Source organism: Zonotrichia leucophrys, chromosome 2, assembly GCF_028769735.1.
Source record: "Zonotrichia leucophrys gambelii isolate GWCS_2022_RI chromosome 2, RI_Zleu_2.0, whole genome shotgun sequence".
NCBI classification, from domain to species: Eukaryota; Metazoa; Chordata; class Aves; order Passeriformes; family Passerellidae; genus Zonotrichia; species Zonotrichia leucophrys.
This window is the reverse complement of record NC_088171.1, coordinates 142,096,834-142,124,284: the sequence shown is the minus strand read 5'-3', so window position 1 is coordinate 142,124,284 and position 27,451 is coordinate 142,096,834. Positions and strand designations below refer to the sequence as shown.

Sequence of the window (27,451 nt, the reverse complement as noted above, 5' to 3'; positions counted from 1 at the left end):
CTGTTATGTTAGTGGTCAATAGTCACTACTTTCCTCTAAATTACAGCTTGTGCTGTGTACACTGCTGAGCTGCAAGCATGATAATGAAGTATTTTCTTCAGGACACAACAAGCCTGGCAGGAAGGCCTCACTAGTGAATCTAAGTACATCCATCATGGGTAAAATGTTCTGTGACACTTCTAAGAAGGAGCTGGCAACACTAAAGCCAAAGAGGAGGACTGAAGGGAGGCAGGAGGCTGTGGCATCACCTGAAAGGGGAAAGCAGCTCCAGAAAAAGGAGGAAGGATGTTGATTGAGGCTGGGGAGCAGTTGGGTAAAATGAGAGAAGTGGTGATGACAGAGTATGACAGAGCTGGAAAATATCTTTTCATGACATAGCTGTGATATGACAAAACCCATATGCAGGCATGATTTCAGTGCAGCAATCTACACAGCCACAGTCATCTTAGGTGAGCAGCTATTTGTGGAATTCTGGAATATGAGCCCAACTAATGTAATAATATGACAAAACAGATATAGACATCAAAACAAAACTCTTCTGGGGATCAGAGAAGAAGAATTCAATCTGCATTGTAGAAAAAAAAAAAAAAAAAGACCCACAAAAAAAACAGAGCAATGGATGCAGCAGCAAAGGTTAGGTGAATAGCTTACTTTGCCCACACTAATAACAGAGCTGCCAAATGACTACATGTGATTGCTAGTTAAACTTTTTTGTTCCTATTTTAATACAGTGATTTATTCATTAGTCTTAAATAGCAGTAATTACTATTTTTATTGTAGAAGCTGATAAAGCAATCAGAAAGCTTTTACATTTTTTTTCCCTCAAAGGAAACTCTTTAGCTTTTCTGCATGAAGTCTTCCATGCTGCAATAAGCAAGGATTGTTTTTCTGCATGTTTTCCTATCTGACTATGAACTAGCCACTTAGTTTATACTGGGAGCTCAGATAGATCCTGATGGAACAGCCTTCCTGCAAAAACCTCTTTTGATTTCACCAAGTCTCAAACTGACCCTTCAACTTTCAAATAGGAAGCAAGAGGGTGGGCCAGATCCAAAGAGCTGAAGCAAACTACTGAAGTCCAAAATGATGAAAAAATCTGTTCCATGGCCTCTTAACCCTGAAGGTATCTATCTCCAGTAAGTCTCTCCCAGGTTCTCCAGGGATCTGAAGATTAGAGTTCTGTTCTTGTCCAGAGCTGCCCCAGCCTGAAGATCTAAGAATACATTGATTGTCCTGCAAGCCCTGGCTCTTGAAAGGAGGCACAGCTCCATTCAGGTGGAAGCAGAGAAGGTGATGATGGAGATGTACAGAACCCAGATTTCTTTCCATTTCTTGGCTGCAAGTTAATTGCTGGAGTACGAAGTCATGCATTTTCTTCCAGTCCTCCCCAGCCCCCTTCCACTTCCAATGCCATGGTGGCATTTTGCTACAACTGAAGGACTGGAGAGTGCCCTCTGCACACCTGCCTGCAGCCAAGGGGTTGCTGAAAAGCCTATGAGCAATTATGTGATGTCAGATGTAACCTCCATCCCATCCAGCAGCCTCTGATGATGATTAATGAAAATTGCTACAGAGGGTATGAGGCAGGGAAAGCCAACAACGTTTTCCTGGTATCGTCCAGTCTCCAGTAATGCAGTCAGGGGAGGATCCAGAGAGGAGTCAAACATGTCATCTTCCTCTTAAGGGCTTTTTTAGGTGCTTATTTGTGAATTTATTGGCATTGCTTCCTGGGAAACTGCTGCAGTCATATGGCTATGGTACAAACCATAAGCACTCTCACCCTCACTCCATTAACTGCTTCTCTCCCTCAGGTATTTTTAGTGCCTGTTGGAATACCTGTTAAGCAACTTGTCTTTAATCCTAAAATCATTCACTGAAAGTCTGGTAACACAAATCTACATCCACATTTGAGATGATATGACACGATAAACCTATCCACACTTGTAAAGTCAGATGCTATGTCTGAAATCAGAGTTAATAACTGCTGAAAGGTGACAACTTAAACCACTCCTCAGTTGTGACAAAATATCTGAATGCTCCAAGCCTGTTTAAGTGTTAATGCCAACAAAGGTGTTTGATTTCTTTGACTTTGTGTTAATGGAGATTGAAAGCAACATCTCTTAGGTTACCCCTGAGAAACAGTACACAGAATTAGCACTTCAGCTCCCCGATAACATCAGCAATCTTTTGAGAGCCTGAAATTCTAAATCTACAGATTAGAGCCATGGTCCATTTCCTCTCTAGCTACATAATATAAGCACAGGTGCTCAGAGTCACAGTAAAAGAGATTCATTACCTTTGTGTTACTTTAAAGTTGGCACATTTTTAGTGAACTTATGCAATACCATGATTGACATACAGATGTAAAGCACTCTGTGCTGACAAACAGATTTGTCACTGAACAAAGCTGTTCAAGCAGGTGTGCCTAGCTCTCCTCCTGGGAGCCAAGACACATAACTCAAGGCTCCAGCATGAGGTCCACAGACCTAAAAGATGGGTGTTGCAGTCCTTTAGTGCTTCCCTAGCTTTATTCCTCCATTTCAGCTCAACATCTAACAGATTTGAGGGAGTGTGAAGATGATCTCCAGTATATTAATGGCATAAAATTTAAGTTTGAAAGAAACCAGGCTGTACTGTGAGTTTAAGAGGGAAATGAAATAATGTGATATCAAAAATTACAGTAAGCAGCCAATGCACATGAACATCTGATATGTTTATTAATCTTGCTGTACACTACTATTTTGTATGTTATTATATGTTGCAAGTATAGATCAGGGAAAAGCAAAATTCCACTGATTTCAGACCTACACTGGCCCTTATCAAAGCAAGGGCTACCTCAACCTGCCACACTTCTGAAGGACACACCAAAGAGCCACATGGCAAATAATTTCAGGACCCATAAAAACACCAAGAGTTTTACTTTCTCTGTACTGGATATTCTGAAGTTACCATGCAGTGTGATATGCACTGATGGATTATTTAGTCAGCATTATTTCAGAACTACTTGCCTGTTTCTCCTCAAATGTGTTTTGTCCCAGCAGTCAACACAAATACATTACTTGGAGTAGTAGAGTTCTACTTGAATTAGAATTTCCACTGATCCTTGTGCATACTGATGGCACAAAATCCCACCATACAAATGACTGAAATTAACATATAGAAAGAGTGAAAAAACCTACTGTCCCTCCACTTAAATATTCAAGTAACAGGAAAAAATGAGTAAGTAAAACAAAGTTCTCTAATTTTAAAGCTCCACTAAACTTTATTTTTCTCCTTCCTCCTCAATATACTAACTTCAAAATGAGAGCATCTCATTTAAAAATTTTAATACTGAGATGTTTTCCCTTTCTTCTTTCTTTGATTTTTTTTCTCATTGGACTGCTCTTCACCTCTTTTCTTGTGATCACACTTAAAATTTAAAGTGTAAGCTCATGGCAAAGGATTGGAATACCTGTATCATCTGACTTTTAAACCTCTCTGAATAGTGGGCAACAGATACAATGGCAAGTAAAACTGTACTTAGCTGACAGAGGCACTCCTTGTATTTTCACTGCTCAGATTTGCAAAATAGTATGTATTGCTACACCAGGAAAGAAGTGAATGAAAACTCTAAGTGAAATCACAGGTGATTTATTACGAGAAGGCAATAGGGTATTCCCATAGGGTATAACACATCTATTTAACATTTCTGAATTTTAGATATAGTCAAGGTTTAGTATGTATCCCCATGCTTCTCACTCATCTGAAATTTATAAAATATTTCTGATGAGTTCAAGCATGGTCACAAAACACGAGATTTTATAAGTTTCCATGTTGCATAACTGGATTACCATAGAGTCAAGAGAGACAGGAACTGACTGAATCAAACTAAACTCCATTGAGGGAGAGCATCTCTACAAGCAAGAGTACAGTGCTGGAACAAGAACAGTGAGCAAAAACTTGGCCACAGATTTATTTTGCTTGAAAATTTCTCACCATCAGAGCAAAGTTCTAAGGTTTTTCATCATCCTTCCAACAGAAACAACAAAGAAAAAATTAATATATTTCAAGATGACATTTTATTAGATATTGTGATTAAATGCAACATCAAGGGAATAGAAGCAGTATCTACAAGCTCCCTTCCTGACCTATATATTCATATGAACTGTAAAAATGCCATGCTGGTAGCCATCAATGTGCTCAGTTAAGAGAGTTATCCCATAGCAGTAACAATAAATTAGCCTAAGTATTACCCCTAAGTGTATAATAACAATAAAAAATTATTTCCATGTAACACTGTATTTTCTTTCTAAATTTTATAGACTCAGTGCTGACCTGAAAGCCAGGCTGATATAAAACCAAAAATTACATCCTGAAAAGACTTTTGCAATGGAATCAAATATAGCTCTTTAAAAAATATATGTATAGATTAGATGGCAGACATAGAAAGAGATAAGATCTTATCCTTAAGCATCTGCTGATTAGAAGGGCAGATATTTATAACAGGAAAGACCTACATCAGATGCTGTTTCTGATTTAGATATGTTCTCCCTGAGCTGAGTGCTCTACTATAGGACTAAAAAGTCAATGTCTCTCAGTATTTCCTTCTGCAGTTGTTGTCATTTTGATATATAGTTAAATACACTGTGGACAGAGAGAGAGGGAGACTGATTCCAGAGTTAAAGGTCAATCACTTACTAGGCCCAGAGTCAGTCAAATTCTGATTTTAAATCACCGAGACTGAAACTCAGGTCTCTTATACTCCAGGTTACTCATAATGGAGAAGAGTTGTTGGAGGGGTGGGTTGATTCCTCTTTCATTTTAACTGTGAATTACATGTCAGAGCTCTAAATGTCAAAGCAAGAAACTTCTTATTTCAATCAATTGCATTAAAAAGGCAATCATTTCATCAAAGAAACCCTCACCAGGTCTATCGGCAATTACTGTTCTTCATTAATCCACTAACACAGTTCTTGTTAATGCAAGCTTCTGCATTTTCAGCAAAAAAAACCCACTAATTTTTACCCTTGAAAAGTCATCCAGATTGCAGAAGGAAACTTCTGATGGTTTCATTCATTCTGGTCTTCACAAATTAGCAAGGATAGTAGCTGTGATGGTAATTTTGCACTCTGGATATTGTTCTTGGGTACCATTACAGGTCCCATTGCTATATTATGTGAGCATCCCATTTATCTAGTTTATTTCTCTAGCTGATCTTTCCAAAAACTGTGAAACAGAGTAGCTTTGACTAGTTCCACTACTAGGCACTCATCTCTTAATCCTTCAAACTACAAGTGGGCTAGCTCACTCCTGAGCAAATCAACTAGTTCTTTCCAGGAAATACCCAGACAGGACAGTCCCAAAAGGAAAAGCCATGCCAAGTTTCTCTTCTCAGGACAGTCCTTATGCCCTACCCACAAGGCAGCTCTCACTCACACAAATGCCTCTTGACATACTTGCTTTACTCCTCTGGGGCTTCAGTTTTCCCCCTCAGCATCATGCCATGAAAACATTATTCTGGCACACTAAAACACACTTAGGTTGCTATCTACAGTTCTACGAACTCAAAAAAATCCCAAATACATAATAATGATGCTTTAGTGCCACTAGAGAAGTGGGACAATTGACTGTTTTGCACTCAGTTGGACATGGCTGCTTTGCTCCACAGGCCACCAGCCCAGAGCAGCAGGATATGAGCCAGGCCAGGTCTCTTCTTGCACAGTCCACAAACACAATACACCCAGAACTGGATTCCAGACTTGGGTGTAAGGTCCAGACCCACAAAGTTTTTAGGGACCCAACTCCCAGTGATCTGTTCTGAAACTAAATGACTTGATCTAAGACAACAAGAAGGTAACAAAGCAAAGACCTAAACCAAAGACTCCTAAACTTCAAATGACCTTCTCAAGGGCTGGATCCTCTTTCATTTCTTTACTAGCCAAGGCGCTGTCTGTAAGGGATTTTACGTAAATGAAAAGTGCATATCCCACACACATCACTGAACTGTCATAACACCAATCCCACTTTCAGCTGGAATTTTCAACTCTTGTGATGAAGTTGTTTTCTCATAATTAGTCAGTAAGGGGATTTTAAAATATTTTTTACATTGAAAATATAAGGAAAAATACACTAACATTACTTTTCAGCTGATTCTTTGTCATCAGAGCAAAGTATAGGGACAAAAATCGGCCAACAAAGAAGTAAACTACAACTGAAGAGAAACCCAGATCTGCAAATCAGTTATGTGAGTCCATAAAAGTAATTTTAACTATTTCCTCAAATTTCACCACTGCTATGTGGCAAGAAGCAAAATTAACTTGCCTACCTCAATGTGATGTTGTGAGGATTAACTGGATGAAACTCATCAAGCAATGTAATACACAGTATCTTGCTGCAGCTTGTTTTCTTATACTACTAAAAGCAAATCAAAGACCTTAGTCTTTGCTGGAATCTGTGATAGACTGTTTTAAAAATTTAAAGATAATTTCTTTCATAGTGACATTTTTTCTATCCCAAACTGTATCTAAAAAAACATTTTTTCACACCATTATTTCTCAGCATATGCATAACTTAAAATACACGTATCAACAGGGCATATGGCATCTACTTGAATTAAATTTAAAATCTTCTCCTTTCAAAATATTTGCTTATTGATAATGACTATAAATCCATACTAGCAAAATGATACATACTTTTTCCTTTTAAAGATTCAGAGACTTCTTTTTTCTTCAATGGAGAATGCAAGAAAGATCCTTACAACTGCAGTGTAGCTACTTTCCAAACTACATTACAGTGACTGGTTTCCTGTGACAAAAACTTGGCTAAATTACTATTGAGTCTCAAAATTATTTGTCCCCCATTAAAAAAAAAAACCCAAGAAAAAAAAACAAAACAAAAAAAAAAAAAACCCACCTAACTTTCCTGCATTTGCCATATCCCAAATCCAGTCCTTAAACTGTTTGGCATAACCAGCAATAAATATTGCCATTCACAAACTGTTTGGCAAAACCAGCAATATTGTCATTCACTCAAATCTTATCATTTTCCACAAAATCACTACTGAAGCATGCATCTGTTGTGTGTTTGCAGAACCTGCAGTTATCAAGGATTCCAAAGTGCACATTATCAGCTGCTACAAAAGGGCTATGAAATCTGTCATCCTTTGTGCACCAAACGTGACACTAAATAACCTTCAGCAAATACACTAGTGGCAGCTAGGGTCACAGGAACAGAGATTATACCTTCTGATTAGCTCTCCACACAGAGTATCAAACATTTAAACTGATACATGGAGAATAAAGACAGCTCTTAATTTCATTCTGTGAAGACAAAATTTCTCATACTTTCTGCCAGAAGATAGGTGCCTTTGATATGTGTATATGTATGTGTATAAATATATGTATATATATATTCTGGCATGAAATAAAAAGACTTAGTAATACAAGTTCAAACAGAAGGTGGGATTTTAAACTTACAGAAGACAGAAAATGCAAAGTTACAATTCCTGCATGGTTTCGTTCCTATGGGCTCACTCCTGCAAGCCTCTGTACTGTGGTCATGCTCCAATAAGGAAGTGAAATATGCCAGCAATCTCACTCATTTCAAAGGATCTACTCATAAAATTTAATTTATGCAACTTGCTTAAGCATTTCACTTAATCAAAAGGAGATCACTTAGCACTTTGCAGATCTGGGACCCTTATGTCTAAGGACAGCACCAGTCATGTAGTGTTAAGGACACAAAAAATATTCTTTACCACACATGCAGTTATTTTGAACTTTCTGGTATTACCAAATTTAGTGAATACTCCTCCAAGTACTCAGTTATTTGAAAAAAACAATGTAGCCACTTGGGGGTACAAGAAATGGTTAAAAAAGAAAAAATCAACCAACACTCTTTCCTACTGCTTACAGTCTAAGAAGGTTTGAGTAGAAAAATGAAACTGTTTTCCATTAAAAATAAGAAGTGGGAATTTAGGAAACTAAGATAGTTCTGAAAACAGACTTCAGAAAAATCACTTGCTGTTCACATAAAACCTGTCTGACAGTGTTTTGACACATATCAGAGGTGAAGATTTTTCATCACTTCACAAACCCCAGCTAAAGTAGCTGCATAATAAAGGCTCACAGATTGAGAGAAAATGTCTGAAAACTGTCTGAACGATGAGCAGAACAGAAACTGCTCTGAGGCATGATCTCATCCTTACTGCCACAGAGATGTACTTGCCCAGTTTCATTTCTGCACCTTGGCTGCTGCTGAAGTTCAAAGCTAAGAAGGTCTCCTTCCCACAGAACTGCCAAGGGAAGACAAGCGAAGGTAACAGAGCACCATTCTCCTCCAGGAGAATTAGAGCAACCTATGGCACTGCCTGTCACCTGTCAGGGGACAGGGAACAATCCTGCACCTTCCTTTCATCATGGTGGCAGAGAAAAATATAGAGCCAATATATTACCTTAATTTTCTGTTAATAAAAGCTGTATTTAACTGCTTCACACTTTGCACCATACCTAAAAACTGTGTTGAGAAAGTTTTTTTCTGTCAAATCTCAGTTAATTTCTAAATAGCAAAACAATGCAAGAATAGATTATTTCCTTGTTCAGCTGTTCTAGAATACAGATGTCAAACTTTGCATAAAAGATACATAATCATTAATGGTAACTCATCCTAGAAAGCAAATCATTTTAGCATCTACTCTGTCTGCTACTCTGAGAGAGAAAAAATTGGAACAAAAAAAAAAAAAAAAAAAAACACCAACCAAGCAAACAAAAAATAAACACCAAACCAAAACAAAACAGGAAAGCGAAAGCCCCTCTGACAAAACCTGGCAGAAGTTTTTATGTTTTATCTAACTGAGCAATAATACCAAATTCCAGAAGAAAGCTAAAAACTGAATCTCAATAGTGTATGTGTTCTCAAAAAAAGCCAGGAATTGTGAACTAAGTTGCACCTGGCAAGGCTAATAGTTGAAAACAAAATATTAACCAGCAGTTGTTGATGAAGTTATTCATACATGTAACTCACATCCAGCAGTTCTCAAGTGTGTCCCAAAATCTGCAGACACGTTATATTGTGCTGTTGAGATGAGTCCAGAATTGTAGGATTCATGTTTTTGAAATCACAACTCATACAGGAGAAGGTAAAGAATATGCAGATAACTTGGCTTAAGCATGAGTGCTGAAAATTTAACAGGATGACCTTAATTTCTTCTTACAAAACGACCCCACCAAAACCATATGTACCTATAGGATGTTTTAAGGAAAATCACCAGCTTATGGAAACTGGTAATGTCTTTTACAGATTTTATTAATCTTCAGCTCAGCTGGTATTGCAAGTGAAGCATTTAATACGACAAATCTGGATTTCAGGCAGCAGTGGCAGAATGATGTCCTCATTTTTTTTAAGAATATTTTCTATTGTGTTTATTAATTTGGGGTTTTTTTCAACAGGTCGGCCAGTAAGAACTTCATCCCACAGCTTGAACTGAATGTATCACTTGAGCATACACCCCCTCCTCAGGCAATTACAAGGTAGAAAGTAAATCCAAAGTCTGTTATCAAGATTTTTATCTTCTTAGTTACAAACACCTGGAAATTAGAAATTACAACATAATGGTGGGGCAGTAGTAATTTTATGGTTATGTAGGGAGTGAAATTACACTGTTTTGTGGTCTGCAACTTGGTACTTTCATTCTTACAGTAGTTCCAAGAGCTTTATTAAATTCAGAAATCAGTGCTAAAATGCATAAAGATGGAAAACAAATATATTAAGCCTTCAAGCTCTAATCCTAGGGAGTCTTGAGATACCAGATCTGAAATTCACCTTGTTAAGCATGTCCCATAAATCTCTACAGAGAAGCAATCCAAAGTCCAGTGGGAAAATTCTTTTCAATGGTTTCTTTGGGTTTTGGATAGGGCTTCAAAAAAACCCAGAATTCAAGGGGAGCTACAGGAGAGCACCCAGAATATCATTTTCCAATGGTATAAATCATTAATCTATGACTCCTGAAGTTCCTGAGATATCAGTTTATGTTGAAATCAAATTGTAAGATGGGAGGGGATAGGTACAGGGGTCAAGGGGTCAAGGGACAGCAAGCAGAATAATATGATTTCAGAACATAATCATGATGATTAGGGAAGAGCAACACAAACAGTGTCAGAGCCCATGAACTTTCCCAGCACCAGTAATCAGAGTAATACTTTAATGACTGCTATATGTGTGGGGCAATAAAAGTAGACAATTTTGTTGTGTTGCATAAATAACCAAACTGTTTACTCTTCAACTTTTTTGGTAATTTAAGCACAAATAACTTAAAATTCTAACACTTGAAAAATTCTATGAATTTGGAAAAAATGGATTTTAGTAATCTGCAGTGTTGGACGGTGCGTGCACAGAAGCTGTAAACCTGAGAACACGTACAGTAAGCATTTTCCAACAATACAGTTCTACCATTAAAGCAAAGGTCTTCTTAGTGTTGCAACACATCCTATGTTGTGAAACAGGAGCAATTTGTTTAAGTGACAAATGAAAACAGCTTACCTAATCCTTTTAGGAGATCCTATCAGTTAAGAAAATAAATGCAAAAGGTCTTCAAATGAAAAAGCCCACCTTACCAAAAAAAAAGTGGCTTTCATGATATTTGCGTTCAAACACAGCAGGAGCTGTAGGAGTCTAAATAAAACTATCAAGGTAACTACACTGTTTTGTTTCTACACAGACATCAATTTAAGTAAGTTTTTAAGTATACTCACATCAGTTTGAGCCATAAGTGGCAGTTCTATATTTCAGGGCAGTTAGTCAGATTTTACTGCTTAGCATTCAAAGAATCATTTTTAAAAAATCAGACTTACATTGTTTCTTCATCTCCTTAAGTTGATCCTTAAAATGCATATATTTTTCATTACTTTGTAAATCTGAGTCACTGTTCATGCTCTCCATTTCAAGGAATTTTTTTTGCGCCAAGTTTTCTAAATCTGGTAAATTTTCTGGTTTTTCTTGTTTTACCTGTAGGGAAGAAGAAATAAAATGTATTCATTATGGTACATTTTAATACAAAGCAGAAGACATCAAGCAAAACGTCATTAGCATAATCTCAGTTTCTTTTGACTACAGTTAGGCTTCCTGCTCTGAAGCCATAACCTCCAAGTAACTCATTTCAGCAAAAGTAAGTATGAAATGTAGATATTAGATTCTCAGTGTCATTTAACTCATTTTCTGGGTATTTCTCACAGTAGCAAAAGGGAAAATTGAACCTTGTAGTCAAATTTACCTCTGTGAGTGGTGAAGGCAAACATGTTAATAGGAACCAGCGTAACACTTGACGAGAATGAAACCGAAGTCTACAACTCTGTCCAGAAAGCAAGAAGATAACAGAAATCCAAAATAACTTTTAAGAGTTTTGCAAAAACCTCCACTCTCATCACTTTGGAATTAGGTTTACAGAAGCCCATAATCTACATGCAAGATAATTGTGATAACACCAGCAAGAACAGTACAGCTAATGTGAAAGGAAACCACCTCAATTTATTTGTGCTATGTGAACAAGAAGTATTAAGCCACACAAGCAGGCAAAAACACAGTTTTTTGAAAAGTACTTACTTACAGAAAATACATCTGGAATGATCTGAAGAATAAATACCCAGAAAAGGGAAGTCATCACATAGGCAATATTAAGATATTCTAAGAATGCAAAAAGCACATTGGGAACCCCCTAGAATCAATAATTGGAGTTCTCTGTTTCTCAAGGCAACATTAAATTCTAGTGAAGTGATAACTTTGACAGTTCTTCATAAGAACTAGCTCAGAGATTGTGGTAGGGACTGTGCTGTGCAATGAGGATAAGCAACAGCACCAAGTCAGAAAGAAGGTGGGCATCTGTCAAATCCTTAATGCTAAGCATTTTCTGAACCAGAAAAAAAGCTACTTCATGTCAAAACATGACAATCTGAAAAAAAAGGAGGTCAGCACCATTTCTGCTGAGCCACTCTTCCCCTACCACACACACTAAATTCTGCCCTTCACCAGACCATGACACTATTCATTGTGAAAGACAGGAAAAAAGGAACCAACTGAGGAAAAAAAAAAAAAAAAAAAATCCAGTCCACTTCATCAAATCATTTACAGGTTTAAAAGTTTACAGGGACCTTGGAAATCCTACAGAATATATTTTGCTTCAGGAGTCAAATAAATTTTAAAATGGACTTAGCAGATACATAAAATGAAAAAGAGCCAAACTTTACTATTGCTTAAGCAAATCAAAGTAATCCATAGAACTGTTACTTCTTCCAAGACCAAACTCAGTTTGGCACATTTACTTTCAGCAGACACAAGTTGTGGCAAGAAGAAAAATAAGAAAAAAACATGCACTGCCAGGTGATTGCATGAAGTTTTCAAAGGCACCTGGAGATAAGAGATCACCTACCCCAACATCCAGCTGTAAAAGGGAAAGACTCAGTAAGACTTTGGTACCAAAGGAGCACAGTGACTGTGAATGACCAACAGCATGTCATCAGAGATGCTTGGACTGCTGCAGGAACCAGGCAGGAATGTAGAGTTCTTATCCCATGAAAGCTGAGCAAAGGAGCAAAGGAAAAGAGAGCATCCTATGCCCAGTGCAGTGAGGACAATCATTCACATTCAAATGGTTTGCCTGTGCCAGCATCACAGCACACTGCTGCAACAGAAGACCTATCACAACCCCAACCAGCATTGTTCGGTACTCAGCTGGAGAAGAAACTTGGCTATCAAGTGTATTCAAGAACAAAAAGGCACTTACTAAATAAAAATTAATTTAAAATGAAAGACATTATAAAAGAATGCTTTGATCTGGACTCATGTAGTGCAAGCATATTCCTTTTGCAACATCACACTGGTTTTACCAACATTCTCTCTTTAACATAAAAGTAACATGTAGACACGCACAAGAATAGTCCAAATAACAACCCACCACTAAGATCTGCCCTCATGACAAATAAGAGCACTGTAGACATATAGAAGATGCAGCTGTGTATACTAAAAATAACCCTGAAGTGCTTCTAAGTTGCTGAGACTGACACCAAGAGTAAAATAAATTATGTGGACATTCATCACAGGCATCCATCAGCAGTAAAGACAATGTCAATAATCTTTTCCTCTCCACAGGGACCACATTACACATTGACAGAGTTACATCAGGATCTCTTTATCTTTTTCTTGACTCATGGAAGATTTGAGTGCAGATATGCATCAACATAACATCTTCAATCATACCCTCAGACTGAGAGGTGAAAAGAAGGGCACAGTCAATGTTAGTTCAAACAGTGGTTCTCAACTCCAACTTCCAGAATTAAAAGACTTTACACATATGAGCAGAAAAAAAAGGCAGGAACTGTAACTTACAGCATTATGCTACCAAAAAGAACATATGTTTGAGAGCACACATCACTCTGTGCTGGTGCTACCTCACTTCAAGTGCTGAGTGCAGTTTTGGGCACCACAATGTAAGAAAGATATAAATCTGTTAGTGAGCACCCAAAGGGGGCCATGAAGATGGTAAACAGCTAAGAGGAGGAGCTGTATGAGAAATGGCTGAGGTCAGCCCTGAGAAGAGGAGACCAAGGGGAGAACCTCACTGCAGTCTGCAGCCTCCCCACGAGGGGAAGTGCAGGGGCAAGTACCAACCTCTGCTTTTAGGTGGCCAGCAACAGGACCCAAAGGAACAGCATAAAGCTGTGTCAGGGGGATTCAGGTTGGGTATTAGGGAAAGGTTCTTCACCCAGAGACTGGCCAGGCTCCAGAACAGGCTCCCAGGGGAGTGGTCACAGCGCCGAGCCTGACAGAGTTCATGAAGCATTTGCACAATGCCCTCAGACACATGGTGGGATTCTTGGGGTGTCCTGGGCAGGGCCAGGAGCTGGAATTGATGGCCTATGTGTCTCTCTTCTAGCTCAGGACAGTCTTATGGTTGTATGCACACAAATAAACTTTGTCTGTGCCGCTCTGGACCATACAAAAATTTGCATGAAGACATCTCACCAACCTCAAGAGAATGCTTACATAAAGCTCTCCCTCAGCACCCAACTAATCACACAGCTTGCTGACATAGGTCTATTAAAGTAAGAGTAGCCTGCTATTTGCTAAGGGCAACATGAACAATTCCACCAGCTATCGAGAGAAAAAAAAAAGTCCTTCAGCTAAATTCCCAATAGCAACACATTACTAGATTGTGGGGACAGCCCAGCAATGCAGCTCATGTGACATAGGCTCAGACAACCACCTCATACAGAAACCTAGAGTCAGATGTGAGAGATGCTCAAAGAATGCACTTTCTTGTAGTTTAACTTCTTTCATGTTTACAATTTAAATTCAGTTTCTGTTCACTTCCACATGATTGCTTTCATTAAAATGATTGGTAGAGACACCATTCCTGACCACACTCAGTACTGTACCACACACATGCTATTACTGAAATGCCAGGCAGACCTTCTGGAAGGTCAATACATCACAGGTTAGGCATGTCCACCCACTATAATAACAAGCCAATACATTTTGCTCTGCACAAGCAATTTCTCTTTGGTGCTGCATATCCTATGCCTTAGAGAGGGTTAGAAGAAGGTCGAGAATGGTCTACACAACAACATAAAGGAAAACAAATGAAAGAAAATGTCCCATCAGTCCTGGATCCTCACAGTGGGACAGAATTACAACATCTTATACACTACATCAGCACAACACCTCTACAGGTTCATTACAGTTTTCTTTAGCTCTTGCCACCCACCCACTCCTACTCTACAGATTCTTGATGGGTATAGGAATGATGAGATCAGCATAACAAAATGTCTGAGGGCAATACAAACACAGGGTATGGCTAAAGGAACAAGGCAAAATTATCAGTGTTCAGGGCACCAAACTGGGGTCATGCTCCTTCTTGGTCTCAGCAGCATGTCAGATAAATGCTTGCCAGCAGACCTCAAGTCACTGACATGTCCAATTCCTCAGAATAAGTTACTTCACATGAGAACCATGAAAGACACGTTAAGCAAACAACTGTTGGTTTAGCAGCACTGTCAGCCAAAACCAGCATGCTAAGTAACACCTTGCAGCCATTAGTCAATCCATTGAGAGCTACATCGATTTTGAAATGGGGTGGAGGCACACACACCCTACAAAGCATCCTGGAAATTACATGTAACGATGAACTGGGAGTGTTCAGGACATATGGTGGAAAGAAGTATCAGTCACAACATCTTGTTTACAGCAACAGAAAAAGCAAAAGCATCTGCTGTACCATAGCAGCAAAGAACCACATGGGTTTTTACATGGGGGTCAGCAACAAGGAAAACAGACGTGTTATATATAACATACATATACATACATGATCTACCAGCAGTCCTGATAAGAAAACACATTTGCAAACACTAAACACATAATTGTTTAGGAAAACAGCTGTAGTTAAACTATCAAAAGATCCATTTACTCATGGCCTCACAGCACACCACCTGGTCAGAGCCATATGTGCAAAAGGCTTTCTGTGCTTGACAGGCAGTATGGAATGAGCCACTTCATGACATGTCTTCTGCCAATATCTGTCTGTAAGGATACACCTTCCTCTCAGGGATTCTTCCACTGGGAGTGTGTCTATTCTATGCCTAAACTGTTAAAACTATGCCACCAAAAATCAAGCTTTTTGAAAGGCCAGCTTGGAGAGCCTAAGGGAAGAGTAAATGCAGGGTATTCCAAGGGACAGTCTGAGGTATTTTTATTTCATCAATTACCACAACCACCAAGTCAAAAATAAATTATTCTTTTTCAGACCAATCTCAGAATGAGTAAGGTCAAAGGTAGCATAGACTAAAATTGGACCAGTTTGTGGTATTAGTCTCCGTACAGCAAGGGATCAGTGTCTAAAAATGACTAATTAGCATAACCCTGCATGCTGCACTGCAGCATTTAATAATTGTCCTGCCCAGTCCCAAAACACTTCACAAACATTAAAGAATTTAGCCTCAAACACCCATTGTGACATGTACCATGTATTTTACAAATGGAGAGGCTGTGGGATTAGGAGATTAATAACTTGGCCTAAGGTTGCACAAGGAGACTGCGGCAGAACCCAGAATAAATAAATCCCAGTTCTGTGCTTTGAGCACAAAGCCACCCTTTTACCTTCTCCTTTAGCTGAGGGAAAGTTCAGATTAACATGTGCATTTGGTTCACTCTCTATAAAGAGGGCTGAAACAGCGTGTGGCTGCTTGGCAAACCTTGTGATAAAAGAGCAGCATTCTGCCTGTCACAGAAATGCTCCACTGGTCTTTGCATTGCAGTGGTTCAGCATGTGACACACCATGGTTATTTTTTAGCCTTTTTGTTCTTCTCTCTCTAGCACAGAAGTCCTCTAGCTGCATATTTTCATCCTGTCACTGTTCCAAGGTACTCTTTCTCAGGGCTATCTTTTATGTCCCTGGTATCTGGAAGCTTGCCACTACCATCCATTTTATCTCTCAGAAATTTCTTGCCATACCTGAACTATGTTGCAGTTTCCTCAAATCTGTGACACAATCTACAGAAGAACTGTCTTTTCATAGAATTCAGAATTCTCACCAGAGTCTTTCAAACCATGCATTTTTTGTTCCCTCTAATTTAATTCCTGCAAAATATGGACTTCTGAAGTTTAATTTATGGATATTACTGACATTTGAGTCTTGTGAGGTATAGAAACATTCCTGCTTGTTAATGAACTTTTAAAAGACTTTTAAAAGTCAGCTGACAGAGCAGAATTTCTTCATTTTCCAGATTCTTTGTTGTTTCATTTATGAAAGGGAGGGTGATTAGTCACTCAGTGCTATAAAGCTCAGAGGTATGCAGTTATTTAGGTATTTATATTCTTTTGGGACAGCGCAAAAAAGGATATGGTGATGTTTCCACCTAACTCCAAACTCAAATTAATTTATACTGTATTTACACTACAGCCACGTGCCTCTGCATTTGGTTATCAAACACTGACAGCAGCTGCATCTTTTAAGGAAAAACTTCTTATAGTTCCTGCTGGGACCTAATTTCTTGCCTTTGTCAATTTGACTTTGTTAAGGAACTCAATTGATTTTTCAGACAGCCAACTTCAGGTCCTTCAGGAACAGGTGTGCCAGCCTACCATATCCTACAAAGAGCCAGTTCAGAACCCAGAAATCTCACATTTTCTGAACTGACATAACTTCAAAATGCCTGAACCAGACATGGACATATCTAAATCTGCTTATTTCAGAGAACAAATGCCAAGAATTGGCTGAAAATAAAAGTAAGAATGTCAAAACAGCCTCTCTGAGCATCTCATATCATACAGAAAGTAGTTATTCTTCCTTTATTTATCTCTGCTATGCAACAAAAGCAAACAGAAATGCATGTCAACTTTCTTTCTTGTCTAACAATTCCTACATCCTATTATTTCATCTTTACCTCACTAAATAATTTATTATTACAAATATGCAGCCTTTCAACACACATATTTATTTTACCTCAGGGTAAGTCAAAGTTTGCTGTGATTATTTATTATAACCAATTTTTTTTTTTCACTGAGAGGGAAAATAACATGGGAGCTAAGTAAATTTGTGGGTTGAGTCACCCATACACTTTGTGAATCATGTGAGAACCAACTCTAAGTGAGTCACCACTGTAACTGAATCAGGCTGCAAAATTTCAGCTCAACCTAAACAGTCATTTATTATTCTTCAATGGCTAGATACAAACCCTTAGCAAATATCAGATCATTTGTTGATGCACAAATAAAACACTGCACTTGGAAACATCTGCAAGGACAGTCAAAAAGTATCTCATCATTCAGCAGCAGGAGCTGCAGTACGAGCACAGCTTAGGTGCAGCCAGGATTGCCTAAGGGCCCACATCTGATTCAGGAGATTCAACACCTCTGTACATCATGGCTGCAGGGCTGGGACTCCAGTTGAGCAACACTTTGCAGACTGTTGTGAAATACCAACAGAGGCAGATTTGTAAGGGCTGACCCACACTTATGACACATACTGCCTTAATAAACCAGGCCAGCACAACAGAAAATCACGGTCAGCAGGATTCAAATATCCCAAATACTGCTAAAGTAACAGTATGAAGGTAAGGCAGGGTTGCCGTGGTTCCAAAACAGCACATCAACGAAGCGGTTGTAGCTAGGGTGTCCCCAAAATAAAATTGCCTGTACCTTCCACAGTTTCCTTCCCCTACTTTAAACACAGCTGCACACATTCAACCCTTAAAAAGAAGGTAAGCACTGAGAGGTACACACTGCTTCCAGGGTACTGGGAACTTCCCATGTACTGGGGTGCATCCAAGGAAATTCTCTCAGCTCCTGACAGTCATTTCAGTAAGGCTGTTAATGGACTTGGGCCACCCTGGTTGCTTTCTGTCTCCTATTTAGAAAGGAACCATATATATACGGTGGGATTAATGTAAATGAGCACCAGGTGAAGAAACAAAACTGCCTGTATGAGTGCAAAGTTTACAGTCTGAACAGCATCTCTTGGGGTTCCCATATGTTAGAAGTTTCACCTCAAGCAAAATGCTCTACTCCACATACATTTTAACAGAAAAAAATCTGCCCATATGTATTTACCCCAGTTACTGACTATGGCAGAGAGAAGATGGTGAACACCCTTTTGTTTCTCCCCAAGACCCTTTGTGCACTGCTTTTCAAAATGCAAAGGGGTAAATATAAGCAACAAAAGAGGATTTTATTGAAATACCAGTATTAAAACTACCTGTTACCAAAAACATAAAAATGGCTCACAAAACCAGCAGTAAATGTGAGTATTAAAGGTGTGGTTTTCCCAAGGTACCAAACTGAAGAAAGCTCAAGGATATTTAGCACCTTAATCTTTTCAGCGTTTCTGAAAGCCTGTCATTTGCTGTAAGGGTTGCACTAAATATTCTTAATGACTTTAACAAAACAGAAGTCTGTCTTCATCTTGTTTTCTGTATGTTTTATTCTACATATGAAGTAAGAATATGACAAAGCAAAAACTTTGCTTTGGAAATGCTACACAGTTGGCATTAGTATCTGCATCTTAGTTCAAAGCCACCTTGCTTCATACTCTCCACAATAAAGGAAACCTGAAAAACTGTGAGCAGTGTAAAAAACTGCAAGTAAGCACACTAGTAGCAACAGCAATACCTAACTGTAAAGGGGACTGGATGAAATCTGGTAGCTGACTCTGGAATAGGAAGCATAGAAGAAGAGTTTTTAAAAATTCAGGGATATTTGTTTTGCAACTCTCTTGCAATTCATACACAGTATTATGGTTCAAGACATGGTGAAGAAGCAAGGCTATCTTTTCATACCTGAAAGTTCTGCCATAAACAGAGTTTATATGCAAATTAATTTTGGTGCACTAGAGATAAATAGCATTTTGTGCTAAGTAGTTTTGCCCGAGCACAGATGAAGGCACGTAACAGCAAAACCAACTTACAATTTTATTCTTATAAAAATGTTTCTTTGTTTTAGCTGTGTTTTAGAAACTGTGAGGCAGATGGTGCATCTGTTTTGGCAAGGTTGATTCAGCAAATGCATCAGGCTGCTGAACCAGTTTACCAAGCTGCTGATGAATTCTCATATTTAGCAAATACATTAACATGGATATTAGAGCTATTTTTCTTTCTTTAATATCCCACTCAAACTGATGGGAATTTAGACATTGATTTCAGTGGGAGCAGAAGAAGGCCCTAAGGTGATTTCGGATTAACAACCTGTTTACTCTTGTATGGCTCTGCTTGTTTGACTAAGATCACTAAAACCTATGTTTTCTACGGAATGGAAATAAAGGGCTAAATCCTAAAACAAGAACAGTTCAGTTTTATCTTCAGAAGCTCCAACAAAACAGCGATTTATGCCAGATGTGTAGCTTATTCCTGTATAAAGTGTGACTTGTCCTTCAAAGACCTTCATACAGCAACCATTGTTAAAATCTGTTATTTTTCCAGAAGGATGTTTTCCATATTCTCTGGGTGTACCTCCAGTGAAAGTCAGGCAAGCTTTTTCAATTTTTACCCCTCTTGGGGTTTTTTTTCATTCATCTGATGAAATTCTTGTCCTCAAAAAGTTCTTCAGCCCTGACAGCATTTCTTCTTCATAGTCTCCAAAACAGCAATGTGAGTCATGTCGTCATTTTTCATTAGCAGTAAATGTAACCTTTATACTTTCAAGAAACAGCCATAAGATATCTTAAGAACAGACTCATGCTTCATTCGAATTGACATTAGTTGAAAAACGCAAACCCTGGTTGAAACTTGAAGCCTAGACCCATCAAATTAATATATCTTTATTAATATACAGATCAGGATGGCAAGAATTCCATTAGAGTGAGCTCCACCTTTAACACAGAGCAGTGAATTCAGTGATAGCACAGGGCTGCACTAAGCAAAACAAGCAAAAAACCCATCGAGGGCAACTGTACTGAGCCTCCCCATTTCCTTTTAAACTGGGAATACCAACCTTACTTATACTCAGTAGGTACAAATACCTCACTTGTCCCAGTCTGTGGGTGGTGGCAGAATTGCCTTTTATTTTGAACTTTACTGCAAATGCTGGGGAGACAAGTCTCTCCCTTGAGCCTTTCTACATACCACAATTCTTCCATTCATATTAGTGATGTTTACTTATCCAGCTTCCTATTGGGACAGCCCTCAATGGAGTTGTTAGCCACTAAATCCCAGGCCTTACTTCCAGTCTTTTCCTTCTTGATTTACCTGTTCTGGGTGACAGCTTGCACCTCTTCCCTTGTCTTGCCAAACACTATGTGCCCTCCTAGTACATGCTTGAGTGATTATTTCCCTTGCACTGCACACTCTGAAATGGTAACATAGCCTTTATGCTACATAGGGCTAACAGGACATCCCCATTCCCTAATTTTTACAGGCTCCCTGCAGGCAGGCAGAGAAGGATGTTTTCAACTGCAATTCTTTTCTTCCTCTTTGCTTATAGGTCCATATTTGTAATTTAGCTTCAGAAAAAGAACTGGACCAGAAAATGGGCATTTCAACTTAGCCTTTGCTCCTAGTATGCCAGATCATGTTGCTGTTCCTCTGTAGTTATCAGTTTTTGCAAAGAGAAGGTGTGCAGTGTGGCAGCCTGGATTAATCTTGTTGACATAACCACCCTACACATCTTTCCCATTGACCTTCCAAAATCCTTAGGGTCTACCCACACCTTCCCTGTTATCTATCACAGTATCAAGAGGCTGATTTGTGCCATCAGATAACTGATGATGCCAGTCTCTGTCACTCTACCTGTCTGATTTTCAAAACAAATGCATTTACACTCTCTCTCTCTCTTAGTCCTCCTACTGGAGGAAAGCTCCTAACATACATTTGGGAATATATCTTTAAATCTTCTTCAAAATCCTTGGTTTAGATCATTTTCCTTTATATGACGCCAACAAATGCTTTCACAGCTGATTGTTTCAGTGCCAGCTGTGTGTCCTGCATGACTCAGTCAAACTTCCTGATTCCAGCACATCCCTTCTGTACTGAGCCTCCAAACTGGGTCCTCAGAACTTTGACAAAACCTGAACACTTTTTTTGTTATGGGTCATTACATCAGTATCTGCATCTGGGTTCAAAGCCACCTTGCTTCATTCATACTCTCCACAATAAAGGGAACCTGAAAAACTGTGAGCAGTGTAAAAAACTGCAACTAAGCACAACAGTAGCAATAGCAATACTTGACTGTAAAGTGGACTCGATGAAATCTGGTAGCTGACTCTAGAATAGGAAGCACAGAAGAAGAGTTTTTAAAAATTCAGGGATATTTGTTTTGCAACTCTCTTGCAATTCATACACAATGCCTTTTTAAAAAGCTAAATGCAAATTATCAAACCAGGTTTAAAGTTACGACTAGAAATTAAATCATATTCCAGCTCCCTAGCATGTATAGGCTCCCCCATTACACACAAGCCCTTGTTTTGTTGTTGGAAGTAATTAAAATCCAACTCTAATTTCTAAATAGTTCATATTTAAAATAAGAATTTCTGTAAATGAGACTGTGTGACTGCAATAGCAATTTACTCATGTCTTCAAAATGTGACAGCAGGGTGAGAAGAAACAGGAAAAAAAGAGTCCTCATCTGCAATTCTAAGGCTGAAGGAAACAGTTCTGCCTGAAAGTCTGCAGGGCAATAGGAAAAACAGGAGCATGAACCAGAACAATTCCCAAATGGAGTACTCTTCAGATACACTGTTAAAGTGCTGTTTGTAAAAGCAAAATAAATTAAAAAGCTTAGCCTTGAATTTAAGTACACTTTTCTTAATACTGCTTTTGCTGACAAGAAAAGGTGTTAAGAGTAGAAATCTTATTTGTCTCTCCTTACTGACACAGGAAGCCCCACCACTACAAGTTTGGACATAATACTGAAAAAAAAAAATCAGTACTTTTTTGACTATCAAAAAACATTCTCTTTATGCTGTCTGATACTCACAGAAATTTTATGCTGTCCATGATTAGAAACTGTCCTTTACTATAAGATTTATAAGCATTAAAAAGTAATTTTTTCTCAAACTTATCAGTTTGTGCCTGCAGATATTTTCTTTCTGTTGTTTTTAAATTCAATAGATTTTGTCTTATTTCTCAGTTTCTACAAGGCTATCACATTTGTTCTCCAAGTTCTTTCAGGCTGCTAGCACCAGCCCTATGCTAGCCAATTCTCTTAGTAACACCTCTCCTGCCATTTGAACTTCTCCCTACATCTTCCTGAATTTACAGCTTTCTTATATTTAGGTTTTGAACTTGTTCTTCCTCTTTCTCATATAACATTGCTTTCCCTTTTTAGATTCTTTTGACGCTCATATCATCACCATTCATCACAGTTTTTAGTACTGCACTTTCCTTCTTATAACCCTATCAAACTTGCTTTTCCTTCATTTCTCTGACTCCCCGTCTATCACATGCTAAACTGATTCCTGTCTTATTACTAGCCCTAATTATGGGATGCCTCCATTCTTCCTTCTATATATTACATTCTCACTGAACACCTGCTGAGTCACTGGCAAAGGATTTCGGGAGCAGACACAGATGCAGGTTGCACACAGGGGTCAGCAGGCTCACAAGAGCAGCAGTTTACACTGACCTCCTCACGGGGTCTTGCAGTGCTTTTCCTCCCAAGTGCACCCACTGGTACCCAGGATTATTTTGCTCTGAGTGCTTCTGCTGCACAGTTTCCTCACTGTCAGTGACTTCTTAAAGTTCAGCTCATTATAAAGTGAAAATACACCATCCAAAGTGGAACAGTATAACTCAGTGTAAGTAATTAACCTTGTAATTGCATCTCACACTTCAACAGGAATCTTCCTTATGAGTACATGTCACAGTAAAATACTTAACCTGATTCTACCCAGTAGTTATTTGCAATCAGATGAAATTTCAGCTATATCTCAGCCAATCACTTTATATTTTGGTCAGTGCCTGTAGTATAACTATTATCAATTCCCATCATAGAATCACTAAGGTTGAAAAAGACCTCCAAGATCAAGTCCAACTCCTGACAATCACCATGTCAAACTAAATCGTGGCACTAAGTGCCACATCCAGTTGTTTCTTGAACACTTCCAGGGATGGTGAATCCACCACCTCCCTGGGCAGCCTATTCTAAGGCTTAACCACCCTTCCAGTGAAGAAATTCTTCCTAATATTCAACCTGAACCTTCCTTGGCACAGTTTGAGGCCAAGTCCTCTTGGACATGGGCAACCATGTCTTTGGTTGCCCATGAGAAGAGGCCAACTACCACCGAGCTACAGCCTCCTTTCAGAGAGTTGTAGAGAGTGGTAAGGTTCCCTCTCAGCCTCCTTTTCTCCAGGCTAAACACTGCCACCTCCTTCAGCCACTCCTCATATGACTTACTCTCCAGACCCTTCACCAGCTCCCCTGTCCCTCTCTGGACTTGCTCCAGCACCTCAATGTCCTTCCTGAATTGCAAGACCTAGAACTGGACACAGTACTTGAGATGGGGCCTCACCAGTGCAGAGGGGCAATCCCATTCCCCTTAATTTTTGTCTTCTGCCATGCCATAGAGAGTGATTATAACATTTATTGCTTCATTAATTTCTCTTCTTCTCCAACCTCAGCAGCCCATTCTCTAGTTCAAGGGATTTTAGTTTTGACAGGAGACACAGCTCACCTCTGAAAAATACAGGGCAGTTGATATGTGACCTTGTTCGTCAAGTTCATGACATAATTCCTGTGACAAGCAATGAGGAATCTCATCTTGTTATATAAAATACTACATGCAAAAGAACCCAAGAAGAACAGGACAAACAACTCCTCAAGGAAGTTATGGATTGCAATCAGTAAACAAATGCATCATTAACTGGTCAACCATTTCATTGTTTGCATGACAGAATAAGACATGCCTACTGCAAACCTGGATAACAAATCTGGGGAAAAAAAAAGAACACCCAACTCACTGGCAGAAGAAAAAAAACCACTCTTTTGCAGAGTCACTAACTCAAAATGGAATAATTAGAACTCCCACTTGAGAAGCTGCCACTTTGAAGTGGAACTGCAGATCTCTATTTGCATATTAGGAACGCTTGTGTCGATTTCCATGCTCCATCTGGGCGAGAGACTGCAGATGAGGATGACAAGGCTCTGAATTAGGACAAATCAAGTGGATGCGGACTCATGAAATCCTGCAGAGATAATTATCAGTCTCAAGACGATGTAATTAGTATATTAGCATGGTTTCCTCCTTTAGCAGTAAATACATTTTAACAATATGTAATGTCTTTATGTCTGCTATTTAATATGTCAGCCTTACTTAAACTCTTTGCATCCTTCTGTTTGGTCTATTGCACTCTTGTAACTCCCTGCTTTGTCACAGATGGCTAACTAAATGCACAGAAAGACTATGTTGTCTTTACAAAGATGCAAACTGTAGTCTGAAGCTTTAGAGATCTGGCTATCCAAAGAAATCTCCTCCCTAAATTAGACATTCAGACTTTGTATAAAATAGATGGAGAAAGTCAATGTCAAAAAAACAGGAATCACAAAAGCCAGCTATCAAAGCAGTCTGTCTAAAAGACAGGGAGTTCTACTCCTCTAATGGCAATGGGTGCCTCCTCCACAAATCCTTTCTTTTAGTCAGTTGCTTAAGCCAGACAAATCCTTCCTCATAAACAATGATGACAGAAATCCACATACTATCAGATTTAATATCTCAGTGGTTAAAACAGTCATCAGTAAGGTGAGTGACCCGTTTTCAAATCTGTTCATCCCATATTAGCTGTCCTAGCCCATAGGCTATTGGGTATTCGGGGGTAAGACATCTCGCTCTCTCCTGTTTGAAGTTGTTCCACTTTGTATAACTAATTAAAAGATAATTGCAGCAAGTATTTGAACCTGACTCTCCCACATCCCAGATTATTGCCTAACCATTCAGCTGTGGATTCAGTTTCTCATTTTGTTTCTTACATCATGTAAGCACTTTTGAAAATCCTGCTCTCTGTATTTTACATACAAATATTTACAGAGCAGAAAGTTATTTTCATGTCAGAATTACCACTACAAATATCTCCCATTCTTCTCCTATACAGTTCCAGCTCTCCTTCTCAGTGGTGAAAACTTGGTGGTTTTTTTGTTTGGTGGTGGCAGGTGTTCCTTTTCAAATCCTTTCTCACCATACAACCCCTTGTGCAAGTACAAAACCAACTTTTTCTGTGGTTCTTAGCTTTGATTCCTTGCCTGAGGAAGGCAATGAGAACCCTCAAGCAGTATTCATAGATAGCTGAATAAAAGGATATTGATATTTCACAATGATTGATGATCACTCCTCAGAGTCTAAAAATATGGAATGCACTGCAGCAAGCACATGAGGTGATGAGCAGCTCTCTGCCCTAAAGAGCTCACGGAGTAAATGATGGAGCTGGCACAAAAGCAAAGACATGGTATCAACCACACATCAGGAGAAACACAGATTACAAATCCAGCATAATGATGCACAAGTGAAAGCTTGCAAGGTGTTTCAAAATAAGGAGAGCCTGGCAAAACAGGCATTTGTTCAAGGAATATAAGGGCATTGTAAGCTGATTAGAGAAAAACATCAGACTAGGGAAAAAGTACTTCAAGAAGTAGAGCACATGACAAAGTAATTCAATGAAGGCTTTCAACTGGTCTACACAAGCAATTATTTTACAGTTATCCCAGTATAAAACTTGCAGATTCTTTTTATTTCAGCTTACATGTCCTCTATGAGAATTAAAAAAAAAAAAACAAAATAAAGGAGGTCCTACCAAAAAAAAAAACCAAAACCAAAGAACACAAACACTTACGAGAAAAGCAAGACTGCAAAGAACACTGATATAACTATTTTAATTCTGTTACTGGCAAAACCTCCCCCACAAACAAAGCCTGAGTTTCAGAATGTGAAGTAAATATAGTCTGAGATGAGGGAAAATTTTAGAAATGTTGGGTGAACAGTGAGTTAGGAAAAACTAAGACCGCAACACCTATTGTGAAATGTTAAATACAACATTACACAGCAAGCAGATGACAAACTAATTAAAAAAAAAAAATTGGCCGTGCAAAGACATCCTGGCTCATGTATGCTTTCCCAAAAAGTTTCTGCAGTACAGCATCCTGTTAGTTATCAAGTCCAGGTCACAGGAATTCTTCCCCTTAGCAGAGATTTGTGGTGATACAGGCACAAACTCCTAGAACAAAATGTTAGTCTTTTACAATATTTAATTTTTGTAGAGACTTAAACATTTAAATATGCCATTACAAAATTAAATGACTCAGTATAGATGTAATTCAGATGTACCAAAATGTATTAGTCATTCAAAAAAACAGCCACTGAGGATTTACTAAAAATACTTTACAGAACAAAATAACAACATATATTTACTTTACTGAATGGTTGTTGTGAAAAGCACATAAAACTAAATCCTAGATAAACTGCCCTAATTTGCCTACCCTGAAACTAGAAGTTCTAGCTCTTGACCTGAACCAGCACAGCTAACTCACACCCATCTTGCAACCCGTGTTTTGAAGAGCAGAGTAAGAGAAGCAAAGTGTGATGTGATCCCAAGGCAAACAAACTGTGCAGGAACTCACTAACCTAGCAGGGAGCTCCCTGCCAGGAGAGAGTCTCACCAGGGACAGATTCATATTCACCTAGAGGAGATGGTGCTCCTTAGGGAACACTACCAACAAGGAGTCCTGCCATCAGGGTACAAAGCCAGAAGCAATGCACTTAATATGCCAGATGGATTGCAGGGAGTGGGAGAGAAATCCCAGAGATGTCACCAAGAGAAGCTGCTCCCAAACAGTGGTGAACACAGCACACGTCACCAGTGGTCACCGCTGCAGTCTTCCTGGTACTCTGACAACTCCTTGGAAGTGGTGAGGGTGCATTCTGCCATCCAGAGCTTGGACTGCTCAGCTGTCCAGTGCTCCTCCCAGAGTGGGCAGCCATGGAGCCATGCTTAGGTCAAATCACTGCTCTGCTCA

The 27,451-nt window shown here is 38.9% G+C and overlaps 1 protein-coding gene across 1 annotated transcript in view; it reads right to left on the bottom strand.

Annotated features, from left to right (window-relative positions):
• The window catches only part of NSMCE2 (NSE2 (MMS21) homolog, SMC5-SMC6 complex SUMO ligase), a 124,858-nt gene that overhangs the window by 56,439 nt on the left and 40,968 nt on the right, over positions 1-27,451 (bottom strand). Inside the window, exon 4 of the mRNA XM_064706684.1 lies at positions 10,827-10,980. Coding sequence (XP_064562754.1) covers positions 10,827-10,980 — 154 coding nt within the window. The remainder of the gene's footprint in view (positions 1-10,826; positions 10,981-27,451) is intronic.